The sequence below is a fragment of the Mixophyes fleayi genome, chromosome 11 (assembly GCF_038048845.1).
Source record: "Mixophyes fleayi isolate aMixFle1 chromosome 11, aMixFle1.hap1, whole genome shotgun sequence".
In the NCBI taxonomy this organism is placed as follows: Eukaryota; Metazoa; Chordata; class Amphibia; order Anura; family Limnodynastidae; genus Mixophyes; species Mixophyes fleayi.
The window spans coordinates 35280419-35296894 of NC_134412.1; the positions used below are offsets into that span (position 1 = coordinate 35280419).

Genomic DNA, 16476 nt, shown 5'->3' on the forward strand with positions numbered 1-16476 from the left:
CTCAGGAATTTTATAAATACCTGCAGCTCAGACACTGGTTTAATTCCCTTCCCAGACTAGGTCTACCTATTACATCACCACCGCCCTTGTTGTTCACTAAATTAACAAAAGGAGATAATAGAGCCAGTATTACCTTCTGGTACCGCTATACCCTCCCCTCTACATCAGAAAATAAAACCAAAATACAACTGCAGTGGGAATCTGACCTTCAGCTAGATTTGGAAAGTGAAGATTGGGAAGCCATTTTCACAAACGCGTTCCGAATGTCCAAATGTATAAATCACACAGAAATGATGATAAAATTAATTAATAGATTGTATCTTACCCCAACTAGACTTCATAAAATGTGGCCTTCCCAGTCTAAACTTTGCTGGCGGCAATGCAATATACCGGGGGATTTGATGCATATATTCTGGAATTGTCCCCATATACAGTCGTTCTGGGTACAAATCTTCCAGCTAGCCAATAAGGTTACTAGACAAAATCTCTCTCCTACCCCGGAGGTTGCGTTACTGCAGCATTACCCCCCCCAGTTTCCATCATATGCTAAATATGTCTTTAGTCATATTCTGATTGCCGCAAGAGCGTCCTTAGCTCAAGGTTGGAAGTCACCACAGATACCCTTGATATCGAAAGTAGTGGCCAAGGTGCAATTCAGCTTTGAAATGGAGACAGAGGGGATGCCCTACTCCACTGCCACCTCGTCCCCGATAATGAAGTGGTTCAGTTGGCATGTGTATGTTACGGACGGAGAGGGAGCGTGTCCAGACCGAATAGACTCTGATTTACTACCTGCATCTCCTACACTTAGCGAAGTTCCCCAATGTCCCTATTAGTAGTTCCATGGTGACCATTCGACCAGTGTAACTTTCACGAATTGGAAGGGATCCTATTAGGTTCCCTCCCTCATGTGTTCAATATGGCTTAACATCAGAATTGTTTAATGTGTTCCCCCCACTATGTACCCCTTCAATCCTTCCCCCTTTTTATTTTGTGTCCTTTCCTTACCCCCCATCCCTTTCTTCTTTCTGTACCCCATAATTTTTGAAAAATTAATAATAAAAATACTATTGAAGTTAAAAAAAAAAAAACACAACAGTGATCCATCTTCTCTTACATTTATGGCAATTTCCAAAATCAAGAGGAACTGGCGAGGTGGGAATCTCACCAAAATCATCAACAAAGAACAACACAGATGGATCTTTGAATTAGATACACAGACTCCCAAAGGCCTTAACATTGAGTTTGATGTATGCAGCTGTCTGTAAAACTCACATCACGTACGGCAAGGTCAGATGCGCACCGTGTTGGCATACCACCCAGTCCATGCCCGATCCCATTCCGAATTCGGAAGCGATACTGGGTGGGCCTGATTAGTACCCAATGTGCGAACATTGGGGAATATCAGGTCCAGCATAGTGTGTATTCTGGAGAGTTGACCTCCCTACCCAGTGATGGAGAACAGATGCATAGACACTATATGTGAAATACACAACTAATCCTTCCCTGTAGTACTATAATTAGTACTACTGATGCCTATTAGAAAAGCGTCTGCATTGTCAAATAGATATATATCCGTATTTGCACACAAGGACACCTTGATCATCACATCAATGCACTATTCCTTTATTATAACTAGGATTTATGTACAACCAATTTTTACCTTAAATCACAGCCAATGTGGGCTGCATATGCCATCTTTATGTACATATCTAATTCCCACAGCACATATGGTTTTATATATACATATATATATGTATCTCTCTGAATATATATACATATGTGCATGTCAATGGACCCATCTACATCTGAAATTGGTTCCGATTCCGTTATCTACATCCAATATGTTAATTCTCACCTCTGGTTAAAGTCATAACAATAACGATGTGTTAAAATATACAATGGTACAATATTTACATTCAACCTCCGGGTTACGCTGTTACCCAAATAATGCCAACCATTATGTATATGTGTTTTCCATGTATTATCTATCGGTGGGACAAGCCATAATATGACAGACATTTAGGACCTGCAACAGACTGGCAATTATTCTAACATCCGGTTTATACTGTCAATCATTCACGAATACTGCATAAATGACCCGCCCCCCTGCATACGTCCATCACAGCCTTGAGAAAGTCACCTAGGTGACGAAACGCGTTGGCTAAATCAATCGCCGCTTCCGGTTTGTGCACATCCGGTTTTGGACATCCAGGAAGCGTGCGCTCCACAGTTGGCGTGCACGCCGCCACTACACTTGGTACAACAGACTGCCACAGCTCTGCTGACTCCCCCTTCCCAGGTACTTCACCATTCACCGATAGGACTATCCGCTCATCATTCACTTCACAATTAGATTGAACTGGACACTCTCAGGAACAGCCGGGACTGCCTTCAAGCGCAAGTATCTCGCTTCACTGTATGTGGACATTACTTTATTTGGACATTACTGTAGCACGCTGGACAATTCTTATTCTTAAAGACTGCCCTTTGATCCCCAAGCTGGATCGCATCATCCTGTTTGCCATCAGTGCATTATTGCACTAGATATATGGTCACATATCTTTATTATATATTTTTTTCTGCTACATTTTTTTCTCCTTTGTTTTTTGCTCTGGTTTCTCTATTGTTATTGGTAATTTTTCACCACATGTGTCTTCTGCATTTCAAGGTATTATCATTTTTTATGCCATGTGTTTTTAATTAACGTTTTATACCACTGTTGTCAACCCATGATTTATCAATCCTCGATAAAGTTTTTTTCCCTTATACATTAGGGTATTTTCATTATTTAGGTTCAAGCGCAGAATATTCCTTATCTATATATATATATATGCTTTCAGGTTGGAGTTTCCTGTTATTCCGCTGCTGAACTTAACTTAAATCCGTAGTGCACGCTCCCCTCTATAAATTATTCGAATCAAATATATCTGCCTGCAAACTCATATAATACTCTACTTAGTCTAGCTAAGCTGCAAACAGAGTAATAAGCAAACTTACTAAATTGGGTTGAATGTTAACTTATCTTTTCTCTTCTCTTCTCCACCCTCATCTTCTCCGTGTTGCAGGATGCTTAGAAAATCATATTTGTTTCTTATTTGTTGCAGATTCAAAGACTGAAAATTTACTAAACATTGGAAAACCTTCAATTAACAGATCAACCTCTTGGAATAACGCAACGGAGGCTTGCTCTTATACCACGTCCAATGGAGACTCCAAACCACGACCGAGGCTGCCTTCAGCACCAGAATAATGTTTAGAGATGCTTTAAATCTTTCAATACGTAATAGGATATTGTGTAGACAAGTCCTTGAAGTTGTTACTATGGTCTTCTGAACAAACCATTTACTACATACATGTTAGGATGACAAGGTCAATTAGAATTGCATCACGTTTATCTTTTCTACGTGAGCTGCAGAAGAATTTGGAAAGGGATGAGCTCTTGTCAGTGTAAATCTGCAGCGCACAACATAAGCTGATGCAATTATTTTAACAGTTAAAGGAGAATTATATCTATCTTATTGAGATGATGGTTAGAAAGTTAATCTATTTGATTGGTTCAGGGAGAAGTAGCTTGCAACATTGCAAATAAGCACAAGAATTTGCAATGTAAACAAAGCCAATATATCACCACCGTAAACGTATAACTGCAGATACAACTGCAGAATTATGTGGGATATAACATGTAAATATACTCCGAAACCATGTTTACTGTATATTGTACAATGGAGGTATGCCTTCAAATAATGTTTGTATTATTTTTTTAATTCCTTTTCTCCTTAGTGTAGAAAACATGAAAGTGTCATCATTCCACAATATGTGGCATTTGTATAGACTGTACCGGATGTATGTAAAATTCTACTGTGGAATTCTAGCGGTTTGGGTAACACATGGTATGGTTGAAAGGGCACATCATATTTGAAGAGTAAAAAAATAAATGTCAGATTTCAGTTCGTAGATTTATGTATACACCAACTGCATCTGTATATATAGCAAATCACACAAAATGGAAAAAAAATATTAAGCAAAGGACTTACATGACTACACATGACTACATTTTGTGTGCAATGTCTACACAATGAAATTCTATCATCATTGGAGGAAATATGCGAAAAGTCAGGCACAATGATGGTTCTACCTGCCGAAAAATATTTGATGATGTCAAAGATGAATGGAATTGACAGATACACAAGTAAATAAGCGGATTGGTTGCACAATTTATAAGGGCTGAACAATGTTTTTATACATGTTGCGTGACACTGAAAAATATTTATTTTTGGTCTAGTTGTCATTTTTTTATGCTTTTATGATCTGAAGAACTGTTTGTAGTGGAGGTGTTAAAGTCAACTTAAATGAATATGTCCTCGTTCTGCAGTAAATTAAAAACTTTCCATAAATATCTGTTTTTTCTACTCGTGGGTTCAATAAATAATCACTTTGTTATTCCTGACCATTTTATCCGTCTCATCTCCTCCGTCATTGCTTCAAATCCCCTTACACAAGTTTCTCAATTTAGGGGGACAAATATATTACTACTTATTGATTGATCTCTATACTCATCAGGAACATTGCTGTCTCCCGCATTGCTGCTCATGATGCAATTTTATGTGCTATATATTATAGTACATTAGAATCCTATAATATTCTTTCTCATATGGCATATATTTGGCACATATTATGGAGTCAATGACAGTTGGGCAACATGCTGGAGACACCAGGAACCAGATAAGTCAAATAGCAAAGAGCAGCATTTACAGTTGATGCTGCCCTATGGCACCTTTGATTTGTAATTGTGAAGCCTACATGCCTATGTGTCACTACCAAACAGCACCTTCTCTATTATTTTTAGAAAATTAAAAGTGTGAAAAAATAAATTAATCTAAAATAAATCCATTCTGTGTTACCCCCTAAACCTTAGGCATATGCCTAGTTTGCCTATATGGTAACTAAAGCTCTGTCTGTACTTCTGCACTTTCCACTGTTACCTAACATTACGACCTGCATTGGATGGTAGAGGTAGGTGAACAAAGAGACAGAACTAATAATGTAATGTACTTATCTCTATAAGGTGGTGCTGGGTGTAAAGGTTAAACTCAGGTTTCAATTATCTCTACAATCTTTGAGAAAGCTTTTGTGTTTATGCCTCTCCCCCATTGTCGTCATGCTGTGTAATGTTTTTAGATCTTCCTTGACATGGCCACAACCTTATTTCCATGCCATATGACATCAGAGTCACCCATGCCACATACAAAAATCACTAAGCTATGGATTTGTGAGATGAATCAGCAATGAATAACGTTCACAAAAGGATAAGCAGACAAAACCAGTAGATCTCCGATTACAAAGTATTGTTTTACTAGTAACAATTTTGCAGAAGCAAGTAAAATGATGTGCCATCTGTATTAATACATGGGTGGGGTAGGAGTTTGCGAAGAGGATTATACTGACACCACTTAGATCGACAGGAACAATCCGAATGCGATAATTCCAACCTTGATCAAATTCAGACTTGGTAAAAAAAATGACTGAGAAGAATCCTGTCATTACAACATACCGTACAACATACAGTGACATTCACGTGACTTCCAACAGCGACTGTTAAATGTATGCTATTAAGGGGGCAATGCGAGTACCTGAAGGGAGTGTAATGTGTTTCAGGAAGACCTGGACAGTAGACAACCACTGGGTCCTTTTATTGCCCCCATAATAGAATAAATATAATAGTTGCTATTGGAAATGACGTGAATGTCACTGCTGGTATGTTGTAATGCCGGAATTGTTCACATTCATTTTTTTAGCAAGTCTGAATTAAATCCAGGTAGGAATTAGAGCATTCAGATTGTTCCTGTTGGTGTAAGTGGTGTCGGTATAATCGTCTTCGCTGGAGTGACTTCCAGCGTTGGTTAAGGCACCACAGATTTCATATCAACGGAGATTCATATGTAACATATAGGACATAAATAATACCGTAAGCATAATACAAATACATGCAGCCGATACACATAAGTATCATGGATGAGTAAAACTCTGGGGGCTCTCACAGAGTGCAGCAAACGACATGACAAGAGGTACGAGGCAGACAGTACGCAGACATGGGACAATAGGTAGAGAGCATCCTGCCGGTGAGAGCTTACATTCCATAAAGTATCTATTGGTCAGACTTGCATTGCTAATTTAGTTTAGTACAGTTTTGTAGCCGTGGAAATTATAAGGACTCTAAATCCAATTAATTCTTGATCATTTGCAAATGCAAGTTTACTGTTCTCTATTTCAAAATAGTACAGATCAAATTAGTCACAAAACATAATTATTTAGCAAGTCTACCCTTACGCCGTCATTGTGATTAAAAAATGTTAAGAATAATTCCCCAAACAACTAAAAATTTAGTTTTGGGTGTAATTAAGTGAGATTAAATAAAATCTGACAGCATACTTACCTGCGATTTGTTGTTGTAGCGTTGTTGCATCTAACGGTTATTATCAGATCCACTGTCATTCCATTAAAAGAGAAGTTTAGGAGCTGACAGCCTTAGGCTGGATACACACTATACAAAATTTCTCCCGATGCGATATCATTAACAATTTTACCAACAATTATAAAAATTAAAAAAAAAAGTCCTGATCAGCAGCCGATTCATGTGTACACACTAAACACATTTTACACGATTTACCTTCAGATCTGTGATCTTCATCTGTCATAACCATCAGCTGAAAAGATTGTGACTCTGTACACTCTATGGAGATCTATGGACACTGCCGGTCATGAGTGCATACACACTGCAGGATTGGAACAATATCGTATAAGCGGTCGTTTATTGGTTGATTGGCCTAATAATCAGCTGAGAACACTGTAGTGTGTACCCAGCCTTAGTATAAGCAAGACCTGTCTGAACACACTTATTACTATTAGATGCATCAGGGAAATGTCAAATCACTCCATCGACAGAGCAGAGGTAAGTACATTTTCAGGTTTTACTTTATTTCACTTACAGGAATTAGCCATTAAATGTATTGTTTTGCTTTTCTTCCAAATTATAAATCTCACTATGCTTACTGTGACTGTCAGTATGAAGTAGTAAATCCAGCCAGTGTACAATAGTAAAAGCCTTGCCAGATTTTGGATGTAAACAATAAACATTAATTAAAATACATACACAGACTGGCACACAGGTGCTCAGCAATATGTACATGTGCATCATCCCTTTGCCAGGAAACATATTTGATCCTGCTGTTCCTCTCCCACCTACTCACAACAGTTTCATATTGCTTCTGTAGCTCTGATACTACTAGTACTTGTATTGGAGAACTCCAGAATACTTGCTCAGGAGTAGCCTGTGACAGGATATTGAGAGGAACTGAAAACTAGGAAGATAGAAAAGTCTAGATACTTCTATCATTTTGTTTTATAAATAGAGACAGGCAGCAGCACAAATGCTGGAATGAGCAGATTAGCTAAATTTTGTACTTTTTTAAGGATTTTTATTTTCAAAAGTACTTATTGAGCAAATAATGTTTTAGGTTTGTGATACTAAGAAATGGGTTTAGGTATCTTTTGAGTAATTATCTGACAACATGTCAATTAACTGCTGCCTACAACGTTGTAGCCCAAAATGTATTAACTGCTTTTCAGGATAAGAGCAGCAAACATCAGCAAATAATAAAAAAAAACTTTATTGTGTTGCATTTGCTCAATTGTTTAATTTTTCCCTTTCTAAAGAAGTATATAATATTATATACCTTTATATCAAATAACTTGTGATATCCATTTTGGTGCCTCTTAATTTCAGTGACTGGCAGTCACTGAAACTCATTTTGTTTTATTTTGTTCCAAACAAGATCATAATATCTAGAGGGTTTGCCTTCACTGGGCTATATTTCCGAAGTGCAAAACCCCTCTGGCGATGATGTGTGCCTTGCACAGATGCACCTAGAATTCCACTAAGGTGCATAGGTTTGAGGACGAAGATGCTTGAGTTGGTGTATCAGATGTTTGGTCAATGGGAGCAGGTGTCTGGAAAGGGCGTTCCATTAGTGTTCCATTAGGTCCACTAACTGCTATACATACCATGAATTAACCATTTAAAAATGTGGGTGGGACATTCTCCTTGAGTACCAATGGACAGAATTAGTGCTTCTTTACTTATTGCAAAAACTTACTTAACAACAAACAGTGTGTTTAGGGCTAAAAGTTAAAAAAATCACACAATTCCATAAGTAAATTCAATTACTAAGTAACTCTTGCACAATCATCAACAAATTATCCAGTTTATATAATTTAAAGGACGGCTAAATCTAACATATAAGATGATCCAAAATTAAAGGCCATCTTGTAACATTCACAAGTATGTATATGTAGGCTGCATCCCACCGAATAATATAAGTTCTTTAGTTTACTTACTATTTCTATCTCTGCTTTTGTTTTACTTTCTATCTTTCTAAGTCCAGTATGTGCCTGTATTTTATATATTATATACTGTATATTTATATATAACTCTAGTAGTCAGTGTCGGCAAGGTGTTCTCTGTTTGCTGATAAAATCAATGAATGAACTTCTTTCCTTTGTGAACTAACCACTGTGACTTGATGAACCATTTCATTTACACCTACTGCTTTTAGAGTCTATGTATGCTTTTGGATAGAAATTTATTATCCTATTTTAGTCTTCTCCAGGGTTGAGGACAGATTATTTTTAAATCCGTATGCTCGTTCAGCTTTGCCTCATTCTTTAATGGAAAGCTATCTACATGTTACAATTTATTCATTCAGTCTGATCTTTGTTAATAAACAAACGTGTGTGGGTGACAACAGCTGATTGAAATGTGTGTATGGTAATCACATACTTGCCAACTCTCCCGGAATGTCCGGGAGACTCCCGCATTTTGCGAAAGTCTCCCGGACTCCCGGGCGAGTGTGGCAATCTCCCGAATTCTGCCCACTTCACTAGGAAGTGCCCCACTTCCTAGTGAAGTGGGCAGAATTAGATCCCAAACGCCGCGATTCCCGGTGAATCGCAGTGTTTAGCCCCCCCCCAATTTGCGTCATGACATCACAGGGGGCGGGGCCGAAATGACGCCATTTTGGCCGCCCCGCCCCCTCACGCCCCCCTCCACTGGCTGGCTCCCGGAAGGGAGCTGAAGAAAATAGGTAAGTATGGGTAATCATACAATTAAAAACCATCCTACAACTGTCCTACACTGTTCATGCATCTCAAATGTCTTTTCACTGTGTCAAATATAAAATGGAGTGTGTGTGTGTACACTGTAACAAACAATAATACACTGCTAGATATAGTTATCTTTAATCAAAGGTCACAAAGTCAAGGGTAAGATCTTGAGAATGTGTATATCAATAGAACGTTCTATTTCTGAATACCTCTGTATGTAGATATTTATAAATATCTATCTAATTGTACATATTGTAGATTTTAAATAGGCAGGAACAATGTAGAAGTATTTTAGGCCTGAGAGACGGAAAGGAACTTGATGTGATATTTTATACAGATTACTAACCTTGCTTTCAGTCTTACTTTTCTTCTGCTTTATTTTTTTAAATGATGATTAAGATGAAATTACTACCACCCATTTCATGTGCTTTAATATTGATCCCTTTTTTAATGTGTTTCATTCTGTCCTGTAGTATAGACATAGATAGCCTGCATGTATTACAGCTGCAACTGAACGGCTGATTATTGTAGATATCGTTTGGAAAATATTCAAAGGTCATCAATTGCCTTGGTCATCAAAAGCCAAGTGTTGTACACGCAATTTATAGAACAATTAACTGACTGTCAGGCAACCTGAAGGAGAGATTTACTGGGCCTGATTCATTATTGAACGTAAAACAAAAAAATTAGTAACTTTGCACCTTGGCAAAACCATGTTGCAATGCAAGGGGTTTATTTATGAGTTTATTATTTTGCACATAAGGAAAATACTGGCTGTTTTTTTATGTGGGATACAAAAACTTGATAGCTTTATTTATATACTGACATTAAAAGTAACCTATACCTGACCTAATTACACACTAATGTCCTATTCTAACTACTAAAGCTGGGTACACACTACAGAATTTTCCACCAACTTTTTATGCCGATCGATTTTACACCCGATCGATGGTCCGATCGCTCGGTCCATGGACTATACACACTAGCCTTGTTTTAGATGATAAAGGGAAGAACGGCTGTCCCGTTAGCGACTTTTTACAGCCATGTTGTCGTGAGCAATGATTGTAATTTCGCACTCACTGTCGTGGATCGGTTGGAAACTTATACACACTACACAACGGAAACGAGATTGGAACGAAAATATTTAATGGTACGACCAACCAAATGAGGCTCCAATCATCCATTTGGGCAGACTTTCGACCATCGTGTCACTACACACACTGACCCGACTTTTGAACGAGCAGTCGTATGTCGGCTGGTTGAGCCAATTATTGGACGAAAACCCTGTAGTGTGTAGTGTAGTGTGAAATTACAATCATTGCTCACGACAACATGGCTGTAAAAAGTCGCTATCGTGACGGCCGTACTTCCCTTTATCGTCTAAAACAAGGCTAGTGTGTATGCAGTCCATGGACCGAGCGATCGGACCATCGATCGGGTGTAAAATCGATCGGCATAAAAAGTTGGTGGCAAATTCTGTAGTGTGTACCCAGCTTTAGTAGTTAGAATAGGACATTAGTGTGTAATTAGGTCAGGTATAGGTTATCTAAACTAGATTATATTTTTTATAAGGGTTAGGGGCACAAACTAAATTTGCAATCAGCTGGTTAGTGTTCCAAACTGTTGGGGATATTTAGATAAGTTATGTTTGTCTATTATTTTAGTCAGTGAAAATCTAGGGTCTCATGTTGTATAGCTCTGTTCTGGTGACCTCATAATAAGATCGTGTTTTACCATAATCCTGGTGTCAGCTGAGATATCAAAGTAGCCATAAACTCACATCTATGAAAAAGTATAAAGTTGTAATATATGTAGACCTTGAAAATATATAAAATAATGGTAATTTTTGTTTTGTTTTTTAAATTCTTTATTTTGGTTGGTCAGTCAATAAAGGATTTACATAGTATGAGGACAAACGTTTACATAGAAGGACATTAACATTGAGTCCAGCGAAGGTGCCCTTTGACAACTTGAAACATAAATTGACCATATTTTTATTTTCTGCTTTTGTTGAGGTATATGAACCAATAATACAAAAGGGAGAATGGGGGAAAGGGTGAAGGGGTACAAAGAGGGGGGGAGACCAAGGGTGAAGGGGTACAAAGGGGTGAGAGACCACAAAGGCTGATACAGGAGTGTGGTCGCAAGGAAGGTAAAATGTAATTGTTAGAGAATCAGAAAATGGCGGAACAGAAGCAGAGTCCTGAACGCCACACATGGGTCATGACGAGATCGTTAAGGGTCAGAGGGGAACGAACGCTCTGTGAACTGCCAAGGAGCCCACACTTGGTTGAAAGTGTACCCTCTATCGTGTAAATAGTAAGTAATCTCTTCCATGGCTGCCATATGCCATATTTGCTTTTTGAGAGTAGATAGAGATGGAGGAGAGCTATGTTTCCAATTAAGGGCTATAAGGGATTTGGCGACTGTAAGGATGTGTGCAGTCAGTTTTCTTGAAAATTTATCAAGGACTGGGGGAGGATAACAAAGGAGGAAAATCCAAGGGTCCTGCGCCACGGGAGCCTCAAATAGGGTGTTGATAAAGCCATGGACCGCGTCCCAGAAGGGAATAATAACTGGACAAGTCCACCAGATGTGTAGCATTGATCCCCTGTGGCCACATCCCCGCCAACAGTCAGGAGACGAGGAAGGGAACATTGTATGAAGTCGGGTGGGGGTATAGAACCAACGATAATACATTTTATAAAATTTTTCTTTTAGTTTAGTCGATATGGAGCTTTTGGATATCCCCAGTCTCATGTCCTCCCAGGCCTCCTCATCTGGGGGGGGGACCAAGATCCCTCTCCCAGTCAGCTTCATGTGAGAGTTGTGAGTGGGTAGTGGATTCAAGAAAGATATTATAAAGTTGTGATGTCATACCCTTATCCATGGGGTGGAGTTTACAAAGGTTTTCGAACGGGGTGAGGGGACGTAGTGAATATTTGGGTGGTAGGGATCGCAAAAAGTGGGTGATTTGAAAAAACTCGAAAGGGTTAAGCACTCGAGCTGGGGGGCGAGGTTGGAGTTCTGCTAGTGGGAGCCATTGGCCCTGTTTTGAAAAATCTGACAGAAATTTAAGGCCAGCCTGAGTCCAAAAGCGGTATCTTACCTTGGAGAGGCCAAGAGGAAGTATAGGATTAAACAAAATGGGAGTCAGGGGGGAGAGGTCAGATGTTAGTTTTAGTTTAAAGGAGTAAGAATCCCAAACCTTGATGTTAAATTTAGTGGTAGGGATTAATTTGGAAGGGGGGGGTTACGGTGTATAGGGGGCAGACCCCATAACGGGGTGGAGTCAGGGAGAGGTATATATGCCGCCTCTAGGTTAATAATGGTAATTTTAATATTCATAAGTGTGTAATAAATCACAAAGCTAAAAATAAAAACATCAAAAGTTAGAATAAATAAAAGTGTGAAAAAGAGCAGTACTGCCTATTTAAAGGTATCATGTACAGTAGGACACATTTTTTTTCATCCAAAGAGCAGATGTAAAATTCGTCTGAAAAATTATTCTGAATTGCACATATCTTATAATATGTAGGCTCAGGCTCGGTTCCTCGGAAATTGAACCCAGCCAAACATAGGGGATCTGAGTACCGAGTACTTTCGCGCTTTTTCGGATTCCAAAACGAGGCAAAACGTCATCGTGACGTCGTCGGATCTTGGATCTCACGAGTTTTGGAATCTATAAATTCTGTCCTCCACGGAGATCTAGCGCCGTTTGAGAGAGGGATACAGAAGGGATAGCATAGAGTGTAGAGCAGTTGGGCAGGCAAAGTTAGAGAATTGATAGAGGAGGGTGGTAGCAGTATTAAAGAAAGCTCTATTGTTAATTGTCATTGCTGAAATACAAAAATACTAGTCCTTGTAGGCTTTTCTTCTGAATTTGCACTAAAAAGTGTAGGGTGTTATATACACCCAAAGACAAAAGCTTCATTGCTAATTGTCATTGCTAAAATACAAATATACTAGTCCTTGCAGGCTTTTTTTTTCTGAATTTGCACCAAAAAGTGTACGGTGTTATATATACCCAAAGACAAAGCTCCATTGCTCCATTACAAATACCAGTCCTTGCAGGCTTTTCTTCTGAATTTGCACGCAAATTCAGAAGTGTTATATAGGTAACAGACAAAGAGGAATGCTCCATTGCTAAGAGTCATTGCTGAAATAGAATGTATAGGGCTGGCTGGCTTGGTCTAAATCTGCAGTTACATTTTACTGTACCATAGCTCACTCAGAAACAGGAGAGGTGGCAGGGATCAGTGCTGAAACAGAAATTTTAATAATAGGACTGTCAGTGTTCTTAAAAGTCTCCAGTGACATTCTACTGTGCCATAGCTCATACAGAAACAGGAGGGGTGGCATTGTTCTTGTCACTCTCCAGTCTCAGTCATGATGATACTAATCCCTCTACCTCATGTGCTAAAGTCTATGTTCAAGTGCATAGTGGTTTAGAGTCAGGGAAACAAAAATGTAAAAAAAAAGCTTGTACCATTGCAAAGAAAAAAACACCACTCTAATAAAGGTAAAAGTTTACTGTAGAAAAACATGAAATTGCCAACATGCCATCCTACCCAAAATATTACCAAGCATCCAAGCATCAGTTAGCTCCCTTCTCTCAGCTAGATCTCAGCACCTGCAATCTACACTGTCATCATATTCACCCTCATCAGTGTGTACATCATCCTCAAACAATACTAACTCATCCCTGCTGGAATCCACCATCACAGAAGTTTGTATACTTTGATGCAATTGCTGGTAAAAGCCTTCCTCATGGAATTTGTAGTTCATTTTATGGAAGAGGTGTCACGATTTTTGGGCAATTCTTTTAGATCAGACCAAATGTCAAAATTTTGTGCAGAGTCATATGCATCACCACTGGGTGTTTTTTTCTAGCAGCAATTTCCAGAGAAACTGAAGGAGGGGATATCATTGTGTCATGTACCACTCGAGCTGTCAGCTTGCTCACCAGGAGTTCATTGCATCTCTTGAGATCTGGGTCAGTTGGAAAGCAAGAAAAGACATAGCTCTTAAACCTAGGATCAAGCACAGTTACCAAAATGTAATGATCCGATTTCAAGATGTTCTTTACTCTTAGATCCTGGTGAAGTAATTAATCTACAAGTCCAAGATAATTAGCGGAATTGCTTTGCTTCATTTCCTCCTTCAATTTCTCTGGCTGCTTTTCAAAAAGTTTAATTAGGGGAATGACTTGACTCAAGCTAACAGTGTCTGCACTCTCTTCACAGGTGACTACTTCGAGTGGTTTCAGCACCTTGCACAACACGGAAAGTATTCTCCACTGCGCTGGACTAAAGTACATTCCCCTTAAACTCTATTCTTCTTGCAGCTGCTGCATTCTCCTACATGCTGTTGCAGAATTCCGAAAATGACCCTAAATATTTCGGGACACAGACAGCATGTCCTGCATCTCATTGTCATGTTTTTAAAAAGTTCTGTACCACCAAATTGATTGTGTTTGCAAATCAGGGAATGTGATGGAATTCCCCCTCTGTAATGCTCTAACAATATTGGGGCGTTAGCAGAAATCACATATCCTCAGGAGAGTCCAAGCAGGATAAGCCATGTTGAAATGACATCCCTTAGTTTTTCAAACAGATTGTCAGCGGTATTACCTCTGACCTGCTCCTTGTCTCGTCTCTGATAACCACCTCTCACTCCCACCTTCAATACTTCTGCTGTGCTGCTCCCCATTTATGGAATTCCCTACCACACTCAATCAGACTTTCCCACAGCCCTCAAATCCTTAGATGCTCTGTGAAAACCCATCTCCTTTTTAGAGGTGACCTTATCATCGATAACACTATTCACACTAATGCACCCTCACAACTATCCCAATCTCCACTCTTAGCCACACTCGCTCCTCTTGTTTCAGTTGTGTCCTATTCCCTTCAGAATGTAAGCTCTCTAATGGGCAGGGTCCTCCATACTCTTTGTTTTCATGTCTCCATTCATTTTGTCTGCCTTGTCTGTTCTTGTTTTATGTATGTCTTGTTTTATTTATGTCCTTGCCTTCCCTACTGTACGGCGCTGTGGAGCACTGTGGTGCCTTACAAATCTATGATAATAATAATAATAATATGCCTCTTAGTGAAGCAGATGATACACAGAGTAGTCTGCCTCTGAAAAATGTGACATTCTTGGGTATTTGCTACTGCTGTCCCTGCTGGTGAAGGCGAATCACCAACCCAGTGGGCTGTCACAATCAAATAATCTTTAGTTTGCCCAGTTCCGCTTGTCCACATATCTGTGGTTAAGGGTACAGTGGGTAGAATGGCATTTTGTAGCCCAATAATTACATTTATACAAACCTTCTGGTAGAGGTGAGGAATAGCTTTTCTAGTAAAATGGTGTTGTGATGGAATTTGGTAACGGGGACACAAGACCTCAAGTAACTGTCTAAAACCAGCTGTATTAATATTGGATATTGGACGTAGATCTAATACTAGCATAGTCGCCATGGCGTCCGTATTCTGCTTTGCCACTGGTTGACAGCTTTCATATTTGCTTCTTCTTGCAAAGGATTGTTTAACAGTCAATTTTTGTAAACTACTAGTAGTCTTCTAGCAGCAGCAGCAGCGGGAATAGCGCTCAAGAATTCTTCTGAGTAATCTAGGATAGTAGAGGAGTCATCTAGCTTTAGCAACATGAATGCAGGACTAACTCCAATTGCTACTGAGGATATTGATGAGGACCGTGTTGGGGTGTAGATTGCAGGCATCGGAATCTAGCTGAGAGAAGGGACCTAGCTGATGATGGACTGCTAGTTGTTATTTTTTCAGCATAAGTTTCTGATTTTCCCAACAGCTTGCTATGAACTCGCTACAAATGGCGTAACATGGATGAGGTTCCTAGATCGTTAAGTTCCCTACGTCTACTGACTGTGGCTTTACAAATGCTACAATTAGCTAGACAACTGTTGTCAGGATTTGGGTATAAATAATTCCACACATAAGAGGTGGATTTTTTGGTCTTATGCCCAGGCATGACAATGGCCTTCTTCTTATCACTGGCAAGAACTGCTGCAGTCTTTGTTTGAAAATGTATGTAAATAGTATTGTGATCTGTGAGGTGGTCAAATTTACTGTAAATGACTTGAAATTAGTGTTATTGAGGTTAATAATAATGTAGAGGGGAAAAAAAGCAATAATCTGTGATTTTAGCAAAAAAAATAAATAAGGATTTTAGGGGAAAAACATCGGGATCCAAAGCCAAAAAACACAAGGGCGGTTTTGCCAAAACCAAATCACGAAGTTAATCCAGATCCAAAACCAAAACCAGAACACGGGGGTCAGT

General features: G+C 39.1%; 1 protein-coding gene across 1 annotated transcript in view; it reads left to right on the top strand.

Annotated features, from left to right (window-relative positions):
• Positions 1-4456, top strand: part of LOC142107816 (cytoplasmic phosphatidylinositol transfer protein 1-like) — a 135086-nt gene extending 130630 nt beyond the window's left edge. The window contains exon 10 of the mRNA XM_075191437.1: positions 3108-4456. Coding sequence (XP_075047538.1) covers positions 3108-3253 — 146 coding nt within the window. The 3' untranslated portion in view covers positions 3254-4456. The remainder of the gene's footprint in view (positions 1-3107) is intronic.
• The last annotated feature ends 12020 nt before the right edge of the window (positions 4457-16476 follow it).